We start from the raw sequence: 17,199 nt of genomic DNA, 5'->3' as shown, positions 1-17,199 counted from the left end.
GTTAAGTTTGTTTAGTAGTTTATTAGTTACCATATTAATTACTGTTTGTTAGACCCAAAGCGAGTTATTGGGACAGCTAGTACTTTTACTTTGTATAATAGCTGGGTCATTTTCGCTATTTCTGGACAAATCCGGAAGGACTACGTCACCTCCGGACAGTTAGTAACATCAAGTTGTAGGCAGTTTGAGCGGTAAATACCCAGGTTTACAATGTGGTTTGTAGTTTTAGGGAGAGTTGAGCATGAACCGTCGAGTAGTGCGGACCGGTGTGTTGTAAGGTCCGGCTCGTTGTAGTATGCAGACCGTAGTATGCAAACCTGTGAACTGTAGTGCGTTGATGACAGAGAATAAAGTACGGCTGATGTGTTGAATTGTAGGCGATTAGTTATCATTTTATTCGCATCCTGTGGGACGTTTATAACCCCATGGCGCGAGGACGGGCTCCAATATAACTCAGCAGCGGGAACCCAAGGTAAATTTTCACAGCTCTTGGCTATGGCCGATGGTCTGATCGGCAGGGGAATAGAAGGGCGATTGTGACACTTGCATAACTAAACAGTCTAATTATTATTACAATTCACCGCTGGGTCGCGTTCGTCGTGATATGGTGGGGCCGGTGCTCACAGGGACAAGGTTCTCGAGATATGCTGTGGAGTATTTTTATCAGAATACAGTAAAATGTCGATAATATAGACGTGTTTAGGCAAATACATATTGAAGAGTGAAAAATACTTTAGTTCTGTGATCACACAAAGTCACTACATAAAAATACTACTTATACTTATAGTACTATTTCGGTACTTGTCATGTTATCATTTACCGATTTTAGGCTTATTTAACAGCAATCTTGCAAAGTTCTTTGACTGCATTCCATCGGTGTATCTCACTAAAAATGTTGATTTTGCCCTCATTTCTTTTCCCCCATTTGATTTTACTATCAGAATGGAGCAGTTCCACATTACCATCGATCATATTTGGCACCATGTTGTCTATTAGCAACAATAGTGTGTGCATGTACGAATGATACGTCACGCGTCAAGTACACATCTTTCGACGTACGTGTGTACGTACACAAAAAATCAATCTATTACACATATTTATGGAAGGAACGTTTTTATGTTTTTTAAAAATTACAATTTTACCAGCAATCAATATAAACCAAGTCAATGCAGAATCAATGTAACTTAGTGCATAGAATATGATACCAACGGCAAAATTTGATTTCAAAATATTGAAAAAATGGCAATTTTAAACAATTTTACAACTTTAATAGACAATTGAATAAACATTCAAAAAAATGTATGTAAATTTGCCTAGCAACAAGACCACACCCATAGCAACAACCAAATGATCACATATATTGCAAAGATAACAACAGGGATTAATAGACAATTGAATAAACATTCAACAAATGTATGTAAATATGCCTAGCAACAAGACCATGCCCATAGCAACAGCCAAATGATCACATATATTGCAAATATGATATCAGGAATTCATACACAAGTGAACAAAATCATACAAAAATGTATGCAAATATATTTAACAACATGACCACACCCATAACAACAGCCAAATGATAGCATATATTGTAAAGATAGCAACATGGTTGGATAGGCAACTGGATAGTCATTCAGCAAATGAACACCTATTGTTAGCATGTACTAGCTTATGGATAAACATTTTTAAAAACTGTACAGTTGTGCTACAACGCCATTGGCGGTATTTTTTTAAATATATTTGTGTCGATATGCCAATACTAAAACAAATTTCGAGGTCTGGTTTTCGAGTTCGAGATACGTACAAAGTGAACATCGAGTAAGCCCAACTCATGTCAGCTGTTTAAATGTGTTTCATACTGAGCATGTCTCTTTGTCTTAATTTGAATACTTATTATTTATATCCCATTTTAGTGAATTTCAAATTCTTGATATATTTATTACTACATAAACTTCAACTTTGTACTTTCATTTATGACTTGTTAAACAACAGGTTACCTCACCCTCTCACAGTTTATTGCATAGTACTAGGTTCAAGGATAGGGAAATCTCATTCTACCTAAAGTAATTACGTCTATAGGCAAGTTTGCAATAACTTTTTGGCACAGTCTACCACCTGGCATTAGATCACAACCATCTAGATCTTCATTTCGTCATTAAAAATACACTCATTAAAGACTTTAGCCATTAATTGTACATTTTGTATTTAATTATTTATTTATTTTGTATCTGATATTTATTTTACACTGCCCTCTAGTTACCTTGTTTTAGTCTTGTAACATTCCAGTGTCCACGGGGTCAGACTTGACTAGCATTATGCTATTTTTCTGACTCCCATTACCTAATAACCAACCTCTGTCTTCTTTATTAGCTCCGCTGTCAGCGAAAGCTGAAAGCGTAGCTTTAGGTATAGGTTGTATAGAGTATAGAGAGTAGAGTGAATCATAGGTGTCCGTCAAACTTTTATATTTTCATTATCTACTCCGAAAGTGACAGTCAGAATTCTTCGATATTTGGTGTGTATGTTCCCTAGGGGGAGGCTATTCAGATTTGTTCATGCCAAGTTGATCTGTGCCATTTTCAATTTTTTATGATTTTTTTTCATAAAATGTCATTTTCATCATCTCCGTGAAAACTTATTGTCAGTTTGCTTTGATATCTGGCGTGTTGATGCGCAGGGGGTAGCTTACTCAGATTTGTTAATTTCAAGTCAGCACATCCTCATTTTTTTTTTTTTTATGATTTTTAGCACAACTGAACTGAGGTTCAGTAGTGCCCGGCGTCTTTCTGTCTGTGTGTGTGTGGATGTGTGTGTGTGTGTGTGTGTGTGTAAACAACTTAAAGTCAAAAACTGCTGAACCGATTGCCATGACATTTGGTGGGTCCATTACCTTGGGTGTCTAGTTGGGAAATTGTTCAAATCAAAATGATTGCATCACAGGTGTGTGATTTGGGTCAAAAAATGTGATTTTTGGTCAAAAAACTTAAACTCAGAAACTACTGGGCAGATTGGTGCGAAATTTGGTGGGAAGATTCTTTAGGGGGTGTAAAGTAAGATTTGCTCATGACATGATGATTCCCATCAGTGATATGCAAATTAGGGCTAAAAATGTGTCTTTTTGGTTAAAAATCTATAATTCCAAAACTACTGAGCAGATTGGGCTGAAATTTGATGGGGATGCATCTTAGGATGTATGGATGAAGATATGTTAAGCATACAATAATTCCATGAGTGATATGCAAATTAGGTGTAAGAATGTTCATTTTTGGTCAAAAACTTATATCTCAAAAAGTACTTGTTCAATGAGTCTGAAACTTGGTGAGATGGTTCAAGAAGTGGTATTCTGCAGATTTTCTTCAATTTTTTTTGACAAAATTGACCCTAGCAACCATGACCACACCCTTAGCAACAACAAAATGGTAGTATACTTTGGTCAAATAACAACATCATCTGGTAGGCAAGTGAGTAAACATTCAAAAAATGTATGCAAATACCCTAGCAACCATGACCACGCCCATAGCAACAGCCAAACGGTGGTGTTTTTCACAAAGATAACAACAGGGTTTAATAGACAATTGAATAAACATTCAAAAAATGTATGTAAATTTGCATAGCAACAAGACCACACCCATAGCAACAGCCAAATAATCACATGTATTGCAAAGATAACAGGAATAGAAAGACAAATGAATAAACATTCAAAAAATGTATGCAAATACCCTAGTAACCATGACCACGCCCATAGCAACAGCCAAAACGGTGGTGTATTCCACAAAGATAACAATGAGGTTTAATAGACAATTGAATAAACATTCAAAAAATGTATGCAAATACCCTAGCAACAAGACCATGCCCATAGCAACAGCCAACTGATCACTTGTATTGCAAAGACAATATCAGGAATTCATACATAAGTGAACAAAAACTTACATAAATGTATGCAAATATATCTAACAACATGACCACACCCATAGCAACAGCCAAATGATAGCATTTATCATAAAGATAGCAACATGGTTGGATAGGCAACTGGATAGTTATTCAGCAAATGAACACCTATTGTTAGCATGGACTAGCATATGGATAAACATTTTTAAAAACTGTACAGTTGTGCTACAACGCCATTGGCGGTATTGTTTTTGTAATATGAAAAAAATATGAATATGTTAATGAGCATTATGACCGACGCCATATTGGAAATCAGTCGACGAGACTTTAAGTAAACTGCCACTTTTCAAAAGACACTATTCTATTGACATCAAACAAGCAATGTAATATGTGCTATAGTCATAATTCTACGCATTGGGCGCCCAAATGACAAGCGTTTGTTCGAAACAGGGTTGTAAACTTCAAATCCAATTCTGCACCCCTTCTACATAATCAGCCAGTCCGCAACATCCTCATTTGCATACTCTATCCTGATTCGACCAGAAGCTGAAGGTGACCTCATTTGACCAAGCGATTTTCCACAGCAAGTATCTTGAGTATCAACACAGGACGTTCTTGGTACTCACTAATATCACACTTCAGACCCACTATAAAAGTGTGATGTTTTCAGATAACATGTAACTTGTGATTAATTCTATATTGTCGTGCAATTTGGAATGACAGTGAACCAGAATTAAGACAACTTGCGCTTGCGTAAGGAAGGCATGCCAGGCATGCGGTTGAAGTTATGGCCGACAGTTCACATGTAAAGTTAAACAACATGAACGTGTCTTGCCTTTCCAAAATGCAAATATTTGGCAAGTAAAAATAATTAAAATAATTATAACTTTAATTTGGCTTCAGACTTTGCATTATGTTTTGCGTATCTTTCCCCGTTTTACATGTAAATCCGAAAAGGTTCTCTCTGATCATGTCATCAGTGATCATACCGCGCGGGGCTGCTTTGAGTACGAGCGAAGTGAGGCATGTTGAGGTATTTTGTTGAGAATTATAAATATTGCGAAATGTCAAGTACAAGGTTTAAATACAATGGAATGATGAAAAAATGGCAGAGTCTGCTGACAGGTGCCGGTCACAAGAAACACTGTAAATTAAAATATCAGACGATGTATGTATTAATCGCCATCTTTCTTAGTTTCCGTACGGCGACAATCCACCCGTATGCACGAGGGACTAACCCGGAAGCAAGTCGTTGTCAGCCATACGTTACAGTGGTAACATCGTCCGAGAAATCGCTGCGTTCAGAGTGTCATTATTCACAGAATTGTTGTTTTCGAGTGAAAACCCGTCTTGAATTGTATAACTCTAACAAATGAAGACATGTCAAGTTATATTTTGAAAGTTGTATCGCTAGTTTGAGACAATTTTCTCACGTACTATCGAGGCTTACTTGGACTAGTAGGACCTTACTCCAGTTCATCGGGAAGTTTAGCCAGTCCGATAATTCTTTCTGGTTTAGTTTACAACACTTTTGATCACGCAGATTTTGTTGTTGTGATGAAAAGAAATAAAAAAAAAGATCACTTCAACCATTTCGTTGTGTTTTCTTTGTTAAAGGTAATCGAACATGAACGAGTGTTACCACTGTAACGTATGGCTGAGAATGACTCTCTTCCGGGTACTTGGGATTGTCGCCGTATACGGAAACTGAGATGGCGATTAATACATTTCATCCCTATATATATCTACCACAACTAGTACAAGTTGAATGTTGTTGAGTTTGTAAATTTGTTAGAAAATTGAAATTCAAATTGCCTCAAAATTATTTTAGATCCCTAGTTTATTTCATTCATCATTACAATTTTCCAGGGTTAAAGCTGTAAGACACTGGAATTATTTATAGCCAACCTCAAAATCCTCTTTTTTTTCTTTTTCTAGTGTGCATTTCCCAGTCATTTTTTTTCTGAGATTTTGTGCAATTTTTCAGTAGATTTTTGTTATAAAATGGTGACTATGGTATAAAAGTACAATACATTACCAACTTCTGTGTAAAATGTGTTTTATAGTGATACATCATATGAAACCAGTAACCACTTTATTACATCGCTAAAACAAAACTGCATAGTAAAGAACTGAACCACTTCTACATGTCACCAAAATACAAAAAACCCCAAAAAAACCCCAAAAAAACAGCGGAGCTATTCTGACCGATAGGTCGCTTGTTTGTAGTTGTACTGTTTTATAGTGAACAGCCCCCATCTATAACTCTTATTGTATAGTTGTATATAATTGTATAGAAGACAACCCCATCTATAGTTTGTAATTTCTATGTTTGTAGTTGCACTGTTATAGCAGACGGTCCCATGTTTTTTTCAGTTAACACTGAGTATTTCATTTACTTGTTATGTAGATTATTGAAGACGCAGGCCTCACCAAAGAAACATAAAGTCTGTCATCTTGGTCACGCCTTCAAAATCATGGAAACATCTAGCATGGATATAGATGACTCTCTGTACAGGTTTGCATGTTGAAATTATCTTTTCATTATTACTGAGTTTATGTACTATGGTAATAACTTGAATAAGATTCTGCTATTGAAACAGACATTAATACTAGAACTGTTCTTGTGATATATTTACACAGTGTACTCCACTTGTGTCTATCATTTTCGACAACTAAATATATGTATTTGGTTACTTTGGTCAATTACATTAATTACACACACACACACACATACACACATACACACATACACACATACATACATACATACATACATACATACACATACACACACATACATATATTTGGGTGACACATTCTTAAGGGGGGGTATGCAAATTAGGGCTAAACATGTGTCTTCTTGGTCAAAAATCAATAATTCCAAAACTACGAGGAGATTATGCTGAAATTTAATGGGAATGCATCTAGAGATGTGTAGAATAAACATTCAAAAAATGTATGTAAATTTGTCTAACAACAAGACCACGCTCATAACAACAGCCAAATGATCACATATATTGTGAAGGTAACCAGGATTAATAGAAAATTGAATAAACATTCAAAAAAATGTATGTAAATTTGCCTAGCAACAAGACCACGTCCATAGCAACAGCCAAATAATCACATATATTGCGAAGATAATGGTTTAATAAACAATTGAATAAACATTCGTAAAATGTATGTAAATTTGCCTAGCAACAAGACCATGCCCATAGCAACAGTCAAATAATAACGTTTATTGCAAAGATAACAGGAATTGAACGACAAATGACTAAACATTCAAAATATTTATGCAAATGTGCCTAGCAACAAGACCACACCCATATCAACAGCCAAATGATCACATATATTGCAAAGATAATGTCAGGAATTCATACACAAGTGAACGAAAACATTCAAAAATGTATGCAAATATATCTAGCAACATGACCACGCCCATAGCAACAGCCAAATGATCGCGTGTATCACAAAGATAGCAACATGGTTGGATAGGCAACTGGATAGTCATTCAGTAAATGAACACCTATTGTTAGCATGGATTAGCATGTGGATAAACATTTTTAAAAACTGTACAGTTGTGCTACAACACCATTGGCAGTATTTTTTACAAAGTACATATTGCAGAGTATTTTCTGTGGTCTTTTTTTACAAAGTACATATTGCAGAGTATTTTCTGTGCAGTCTTTTTTTACGATGTACATATTGCAGAGTATTTTCTGTGCAGTCTTTTTTACGATGTACATTGTATTTTCTGTGCAGTCTTTTTTGCCATGTACATGTTGTATAATGGTTTCTCATTGTGTGAAATAAACTATGAAATAAACTTATAATAATACCTGGGTTTCTTTACAATTAAATGTGATCAAATTGTAGGTGAATGAGAGTTTCAAGTAAATAATATAAAATAATAGTATTTTACCTTGCAGTCGACAGCGTTATGTATTAGGTGACCATGCAATGCAATGTATGGCCAAGTCAAATGTATTGATATATGGTTTGGGAGGATTAGGAGTTGAAATCGGTAAGTTTATATCATTATTTCTACTCTATAGTTTATATCATTTTTTCAACTCTGTAGTTTATATCATTATTTGTACTCTGTAGTTTATATAATTATTTCAACTCTGTAGTTTATATCATTATTTCAACTCTGTAGTTTACATCATTATTTCAACTCTATAGTTTATATCATTATTTGTACTCTGTAGTTTATATCATTATTTCAACTCTGTAGTTTATATCATTATTTGTACTCTGTAGTTTATATCATTATTTCAACTCTATAGTTTATATCATTATTTCAACTCTGTAGTTTATATCATTATTTCAACTCTATAGTTTATATCATTATTTCAACTCTAGTTTATATCATTATTTCAACTCTGCAGTTTATATCATTATTTCAACTCTGTAGTTTATATCATTATTTCAACTCTATAGTTTATATCATTATTTCAACTCTGTAGTTTATATCATCATTTCAACTCTGTAGTTTATATCATCATTTCAACTCTATAGTTTATATCATTATTTGTACTCTGTAGTTTATATCATCATTTCAACTCTATAGTTTATATCATTATTTGTACTCTGTAGTTTATATCATTATTTCAACTCTGTAGTTTATATCATTATTTCAACTCTATAGTTTATATCATTATTTCAAGTCTGTAGTTTATATCATTATTTCTACTCTAGTTTATATCATTATTTCAACTCTATAGTTTATATCATTATTTCAACTCTGTAGATTATATCATCATTTCAACTCTATAGTTTATATCATTATTTCAACTCTATAGTTTATATCATTATTTCAACTCTGTAGTTTATATCATCATTTCAACTCTGTAGTTTATATCATCATTTCAACTCTATAGTTTATATCATTATTTGTACTCTGTAGTTTATATCATCATTTCAACTCTATAGTTTATATCATTATTTGTACTCTGTAGTTTATATCATTATTTCAACTCTGTAGTTTATATCATTATTTCAACTCTATAGTTTATATCATTATTTCAAGTCTGTAGTTTATATCATTATTTCTACTCTAGTTTATATCATTATTTCAACTCTATAGTTTATATCATTATTTCAACTCTGTAGATTATATCATCATTTCAACTCTATAGTTTATATCATTATTTCAACTCTATAGTTTATATCTTTATTTTTACTCTGTAGTTTATATCATTATTTCAACTCTATAGTTTATATCATTATTTCAACTCTATAGTTTATATCATTATTTCAACTGTAGTTTATATCATCATTTCAACTCTATAGTTTATATCATTATTTCAACTCTATAGTTTATATCTTTATTTTTACTCTGTAGTTTATATCATTATTTCAACTCTATAGTTTATATCATTATTTCAACTCTGTAGTTTATATCATTATTTCAACTCTATAGTTTATATCATTATTTCAACTCTGTAGTTTATATCATCATTTCAACTCTATAATTTATATCATTATTTCAACTCTATAGTTTATATCTTTATTTTCACTCTGTAGTTTATATCATTATTTCAACTCTGTAGTTTATATCATTATTTCAACTCTGAAGGTTATATCGTTATTTCTACTCTGTTTGTCTTATATTTAAATCATTTCCATTGTCTATAGTTTAAGTAATTTCACTGTCTAAAATTTATATCAGCTGATTTAAATAATAGTATTGATGTACGTATTTCTACAAGATGTAATAGTGTTGTTTACCCCCTTAGAGATTTTACCCAAAAGGAACTTGTTATTAAGTTTATTTAGTATAAATGTGACTTCTGCAAACATTGATTGATGTTATGGGTGGGAGTACTACTCTGACCAGCTGAAGAAGACCAATGAGATTTAACTGGGAGGGCTTCAAACAAATTGTAGGTTGTTGGTGTTATTAAAATGTGACTCTCACTGTGGGTAGTATAACTATCATCAAAGTACTATCACTTGAGCAAAGATGTTTGAAAATGCCTTTAATTGTCACAACGTTTTAACATAGAGTTGTTGATATAAGATTTATTAATTAGGCTTATAACTATGCCCCCACTAAAGAACATACCTGTTATAAATCAGATTTATTAAGATCATGTGGACTGGACAAGCAGTTTAGGTGTTGTGGTAATATGAGGCTGTCAGTCACCATGAGGTTCATCAAACCTTGAACTTTATGATAAAAGGCCATATTGAGAGCATCCAGCTTTCCTTGCTTGCAAGTTGATAAAGTTGTTGTAATCTTGTTGAGTCCTTAGTTATGGTAATGTTTCTGAACTTCATAAATAATTTTCTTTTTCCTTTTAGCCAAAAACATAATTTTGGCAGGGGTTAAGGTGAGTGCATTTGTATCAGTTGATTTATCAACCTACTATACTAGAGGTAATACCTGAAGTAGGAGACAATGTGTAAACTGAGCTATTCTCACGGAAATGCTTGTCTTGATTGCATGCTGTCAGATACATGGAAATATCAAGGATACAAATATGATATACTATACATGTATACGTAATTATGAGAAGTGAAAGGACTGAGATTTACTCTAAATATTGTCTGTGTTGTACATCACTTTTACTGTACAGTCACTACAGGACAGTAAAATATCAAATGACATTATGCTTACAGGCAGTTACACTACAGGACAGTAAAATATCAAATGACATTGTTTTTATAGTCAGTTACACTACAGGACAGTAAAATATCAAATGACATTGTTTTTATAGTCAGTTACACTACAGGACAGTAAAATATCAAATGACATTGTTTTTATAGTCAGTTACACTACAGGACAGTAAAATATCAAATGATTATAATTGTTTTTACAATCAGTTACTCTACAGGACAGTAAAATATCAAATGACATTGTTGTTATAGTCAGTTACACTACAGGACAGTAAAATATCAAATGATATTGTTCTTACAATCAGTTACACTACAGGACAGTAAAAATATCAAATGACATTGTTTTTATAGTCAGTTACACTACAGGACAGTAAAATATCAAATGACATTGTTTTTATAGTCAGTTACACTACAGGACAGTAAAATATCAAATGACATTGTTTTTACAGTCAGTTACACTACAGGACAGTAAAATATCAAATGACATTGTTTTTATAGTCAGTTACACTACAGGACAGTAAAATATCAAATTACATTGTTTTTACAGTCAGTTACACTACAGGACAGTAAAATATCAAATGATATTGCTTTTACGGTCAGTTACACTACAGGACAGTAAAATATCAAATGACATTGTTTTTACAATCAGTTACACTACAGGACAGTAAAATATCAAATGACATTGTTTTTACGGTCAGTTACACTACAGGACAGTAAAATATCAAATTACATTGTTTTTACAATCAGTTACACTACAGGACAGTAAAATATCAAATGACATTGTTTTTATAATCAGTTACACTACAGGACAGTAAAATATCAAATGACATTGTTTTTATAGTCAGTTACACTACAGGACAGTAAAATATCAAATTACATTGTTTTTACAATCAGTTACACTACAGGACAGTAAAATATCAAATGACATTGTTTTTATAGTCAGTTACACTACAGGACAGTAAAATATCAAATGACATTGTTTTTATAGTCAGTTACACTGCAGGACAGTAAAATATCAAATGACATTGTTTTTATAGTCAGTTACACTACAGGACAGTAAAATATCAAATGACATTGTTTTTATAGTCAGTTACACTACAGGACAGTAAAATATCAAATGATATTGTTCTTACAATCAGTTACACTACAGGACAGTAAAATATCAAATGACATTGTTTTTATAGTCAGTTACACTACAGGACAGTAAAATATCAAATTACATTGTTTTTATAGTCAGTTACACTACAGGACAGTAAAATATCAAATGACATTGTTTTTATAGTCAGTTACACTACAGGACAGTAAAATATCAAATGACATTGTTTTTATAGTCAGTTACACTACAGGACAGTAAAATATCAAATGATATTGTTCTTACAATCAGTTACACTACAGGACAGTAAAATATCAAATGACATTGTTTTTACAGTCAGTTACACTACAGGACAGTAAAATATCAAATGATATTGTTTTTATAGTCAGTTACTCTACAGGACAGTAAAATATCAAATGACATTGTTTTTACAATCAGTTACACTACAGGACAGTAAAATATCAAATGACATTGTTTTTATAGTCAGTTACACTACAGGACAGTAAAATATCAAATTACATTGTTTTTACAATCAGTTAAACTACAGGACAGTAAAATATCAAATGACATTGTTTTTATAGTCAGTTACACTACAGGACAGTAAAATATCAAATGATATTGTTCTTACAATCAGTTACACTACAGGACAGTAAAATATCAAATTACATTGTTTTTACAGTCAGTTACACTGCAGGACAGTAAAATATCAAATGACATTGTTTTTATAGTCAGTTACACTACAGGACAGTAAAATATCAAATGACATTGTTTTTACAATCAGTTACACTACAGGACAGTAAAATATCAAATGATATTGTTTTGACAATCAGTTACTCTACAGGACAGTAAAATATCAAATGACATTGTTTTTACAGTCAGTTACACTACAGGACAGTAAAATATCAAATGACATTGTTTTTATAGTCAGTTACACTACAGGACAGTAAAATATCAAATGACATTGTTTTTATAGTCAGTTACACTACAGGACAGTAAAATATCAAATGACATTGTTTTTATAGTCAGTTACACTACAGGACAGTAAAATATCAAATGACATTGTTTTTATAGTCAGTTACACTACAGGACAGTAAAATATCAAATGACATTGTTTTTATAGTCAGTTACACTACAGGACAGTAAAATATCAAATGACATTGTTTTTATAGTCAGTTACACTACAGGACAGTAAAATATCAAATGACATTGTTTTTATAGTCAGTTACACTACAGGACAGTAAAATATCAAATGATATTGTTTGTACAGGCAGTTACACTACAGGACAGTAAAATATCAAATGACATTGTTTTTATAGTCAGTTACACTACAGGACAGTAAAATATCAAATGACATTGTTTTTATAGTCAGTTACACTAGAGGACAGCAAAATATCAAATGACATTGTTTTTATAGTCAGTTACACTACAGGACAGTAAAATATCAAATGACATTGTTTGTATAGTCAGTTACACTACAGGACAGTAAAATATCAAATTACATTGTTTGTATAGTCAGTTACACTACAGGACAGTAAAATATCAAATGACATTGTTTTTACAGTCAGTTACACTACAGGACAGTAAAATATCAAATTACAAGGATTTATCTACTCAGTTCTTTCTTATGGAAGAAGATGTCAAGTGCAAGAGGAACAGGTATTGATTTTAAGTCCCCCATTACAACGGGCTCTGTACGTCTGTCAGTGCATCCATCCTTAATACGCCATTTCTCAGACATGCAACATCCATTTTCTTTCAAACCTGGCACAAAGATGACATGTCACATGGCACATACGCATGTCAATTTGTGTTGTGACATATGCAAATGTGTGCCATGTTTGTGGTTAAAAATCAACATTTACAGGATAACTCAAAAACTATAATACATAGAGAGACCATTCAAGTGTCTACCCCCTATTATTAGGTACAAGCCTTCTTTTAAGACACTGGATTTTGACCTTGACCTTGACAATTATCAAAATCCAGCCATTTCGTGCCTATTACAGACACTTTATCATATTTGTTGCCAGTATCTTTTAAATCATGTCCACAGATAATGTAGAAGAATGTAAATGTAAGCAAGGTTTAATTTTAGTGTTCATTACTGTTTTACTGAATGGCGGCCATATTTTGAATAATACCATAACTCAAAAACTTCAATACATAGAGACTCCAATCAAGTGTCTAACCCTATATAATCACAAGAAAACTTTCTTGTTAGACATTGATCTTGACATTGACATTGGGGTTAATTGCCAGAATGAAGCTATTTTGTGAATATTGCAGACTGTCTGTAGTGCCAATTTCCTTCAAAATGGTGTCCAAAGGTAACACAGAACAAGAGAAGATGGGAAATATATAATACATGCATTACCTTTGGTTCTCACTTAACTATTAACTGAATTGTTATATTTATAGTGAGCTGTTTAAAATTGTCACATTCAGTCACATAGAAGTCATTTAAATGTATTTAAGGGGTGTTATGTCTTTATGAAGACTTGTTGTTATTACCATGGAAACTAAGCTATAAGACTAGTATAATCTGATAACATTGACAAGTTTGGTTTGAAATTTCTGCCTGACAGGGTTGACAACTTCCAAATAAGCTTTTGACAATAATAATAATAGTCTTTATTTGTCCAAATAAATTCAGAAATTTGTTGAATGGTTGGCACAAGAACAGCACTCTAGTGCCCAAGTGTTGAAGAAGCAGGAGGAAACCCAAAAACTGTAAGACAGAGACTACAGTCAAGTTTCTACCCCATATTATCAGATACAAGCTACTTTATGAGACCTTGACCTTTGACCTTGGCCTTCAGGTTCGATGATCAAAATCAAGCCAAATCTCCATATCACAGGCACATTGTAGTAATAGTATTTAAATATTGTCAATTTGTTTTAAGTCATATATAAACACACATATACACATACACAGACAGACTTTTCATCACTGTACAACATAGACTCAATTCGTATGTCTAAACCCCATATAGTCACATGCAAATTTTCTTTTATGACCTTGAACTTGAACTACAGGGTAGACCATCAAAATTAAGCCAGTACTTGTGTATTGCACACATATTATAGTAATTATGTGTGGCTAATTAGTTCCCGCCGGATGGGGACTTATGGATTGGATTCCATCCGTCCGTCTGTCTGTCCATCCGTCCAGAGCCGTTTCTTGGAGAAGCCTGGACCGATTTTTTTCAAACTTGGTACAGGGGCAACATACAATGGCATACATATGCTCGTCAATTTGTTTCATGATACGATCCAATATGCCACCTAGCAGCCATTTTGTTTGCAAATTTTACCTGTCTAAAGCCATAACTCAGACATGCTTGAACAGATCTCATTCAAAGTTGGTATTAGGACAGTGTTCTATGACATACATGTGCATATTTAGTCCCCGTCGGACAAAGTCCGGGACGGGGACTTATGGATCGGGTTCCGTCTGTCCGTCCGTCCGCAGCCGTTTCTTGGAGATGCCTGGACCGATTTTTTTCAAACTTGGTACAGGGGCAACATACAATGGCATACATATGCACGCCAATTTGTTTCATGATACGATCCAATATGGCCGCCTGGCAGCCATTTTGTTTGCAAATTTTCCCTGTCTAAAGCCATAACTCAGACATGCTTGAACAGATCTCATTCAAAGTTGGTATTAGGACAGTGTTCTATGACATACATGTGTATCTTTATTGTTGTCATGATACGATCCAATATGGCCGCCTAGCAGCCATTTTGTTTGTGAATTTTCCATGTCCAAAGCCATAACTCAGACATTCTTGAACAGATCTCAATCAAACTTGGTACAGGGGCAACATACAATGGCATACATATGCACGTCAATTCGTTTCATGATATGATCCAATATGGCCGCCTGGCAGCCATTTTGTTTGCAAATTTTCCCTGTCTAAAGCCATAACTCAGACATGCTTGAACAGATCTCATTCAAAGTTGGTATTAGGACAGTTTTCTATGACATACATGTGCATATTCATTGTTGTCATGATACAATCCAATATGGCCACCTGGCAGCCATTTTGTTTGTGAATTTTCCATGTCCAAAGCCATAACTCAGACGTGCTTGAACAGATCTCATTCAAAGTTGGTATTAGGACAGTGTTCTATGACATACATGTGCATATCCATTTTCATTGTGATACGATCCAATATGGCTGCCTGGCAGCCATTTTGTTTGCGAATTTTCCATGTCCAAAGCCATAACTCAGACATGCTTGAACAGATCTCATTCAAAGTTGGTATTAGGATAGTGTTCTATGACATACATGTGCATATTCATTGTTGTTGTGATACGATCCAATATGGCTGCCTGGCAGCCATTTTGTTTGTGAATTTTCCATGTCCAAAGCTACAACTCAGACATGCTTGAACAGATCTCATTCAAAGTTGGTATTAGGACAGTGTTCTATGACATACACGTGCATATCCATTTTCATCGTGACACAATCCAATATGGCTGCCTGGCAGCCATTTTGTTTGCGATTTTTCTATGTCCAAAGTCATAACTCAGACATGCTTGAACAGATCTCATTTAAAGTTGGTATTAGGACAGTGTTCTATAACATACATGTGCATATCCATTTTCGTCGTGATACGATCCCCAATACCCGACCCATCCTTTATTGTTGGAGGCATGTTCCATGTCCAAAAGCAGACACAACATATCTAAGTCTGTTTGATTTAGGTTCACAAGTGTTGTTGCGTGATCAGAGTAGTGATAATTCCTTAAAACTCAATCATAGCGGGGACTATGTCGTTTTCAATGACTTGTTATTCTTTAAATGTTTAATACTTTGCATATTTTCATCATTTGTAATTGGTTCATTCAAAATATTAGTTTCATCATCATGTGAATGTTCATCTTGGGAATCACTCTGCTCAGTAGAAAACAATTCATTTTCAAAAACATTTCCATCATCCTCATTTGCATTTAAAAGTGAGGCAAAGTGAGTTGCCCAATCCGAAGTACCGATGGAATTTTGTGGGCTGCCAGAATATTTCTACCTTTTGAGAATCTTCCACGATGCATTCATATTTTGTTCTTCATTTAGCTTTTCTTTTTTGTGTATCTTGATAAAGTTTAGATTTATCCTTACAAATTTTGGAATATTCATTTCTAACTTTACAATACTCAGTATAGTCTCTATCACTGCCAAAGACTCTAAATTTCTTTAGACAGTAGAATATTTTATCTCTCATTTTTTACAACCATTATCATACCATTTTGATTGCTGTTGGCAATGTCTGTCCTTCTTAGCCTTGTATGGTAAAAACATCCTTGCTCTATTTCCTGCTTCTTGAAGAAGTTCTGACAAGTCAATTACTGCTTGGTTTACATCTGTTTCAACTAGTTGTTGTAATTCATTAATTTTTTCCTGGGTACTATGTTATGTGAAAAAGTCTCAAAAGGTGCCACTAGCATCTTCTTTCCATTTGTAGACCCCTTTAATAATATTTTCAGTTTTCTGAGATTGGACTATCATTTATAATGTAATTACACTTCATCATACTGAACACCAGCAGAAAGTGATCAGAACCTAATATTGTTGGGATTTCAAAACTAG

At 33.4% G+C, this 17,199-nt stretch overlaps 1 protein-coding gene across 3 annotated transcripts in view; it reads left to right on the top strand.

The window, feature by feature from the left end:
* The window catches only part of LOC144443172 (ubiquitin-like modifier-activating enzyme 6), a 179,940-nt gene that overhangs the window by 7,017 nt on the left and 155,724 nt on the right, over positions 1 to 17,199 (top strand). For 2 of the 3 annotated variants that reach the window (XR_013481672.1, XM_078132549.1), the window contains exons 3-6: positions 6,299 to 6,406; positions 7,818 to 7,912; positions 10,198 to 10,226; positions 13,167 to 13,261. Coding sequence is in view for 1 of the 3 variants with exons in the window: in XM_078132549.1 (XP_077988675.1) it covers positions 6,366 to 6,406; positions 7,818 to 7,912; positions 10,198 to 10,226; positions 13,167 to 13,261 (260 nt within the window). In the remaining 2 variants the exon portion in view is untranslated. The remainder of the gene's footprint in view (positions 1 to 6,298; positions 6,407 to 7,817; positions 7,913 to 10,197; positions 10,227 to 13,166; positions 13,262 to 17,199) is intronic. The other variant, XM_078132550.1, reaches the window with a different exon arrangement.

This window comes from Glandiceps talaboti, chromosome 12 (assembly GCF_964340395.1).
Source record: "Glandiceps talaboti chromosome 12, keGlaTala1.1, whole genome shotgun sequence".
Classification (NCBI taxonomy): Eukaryota; Metazoa; Hemichordata; class Enteropneusta; family Spengelidae; genus Glandiceps; species Glandiceps talaboti.
The sequence above is the reverse complement of the archived record's forward strand: the minus strand, read 5'-3'. Positions and strand labels throughout refer to the sequence as shown.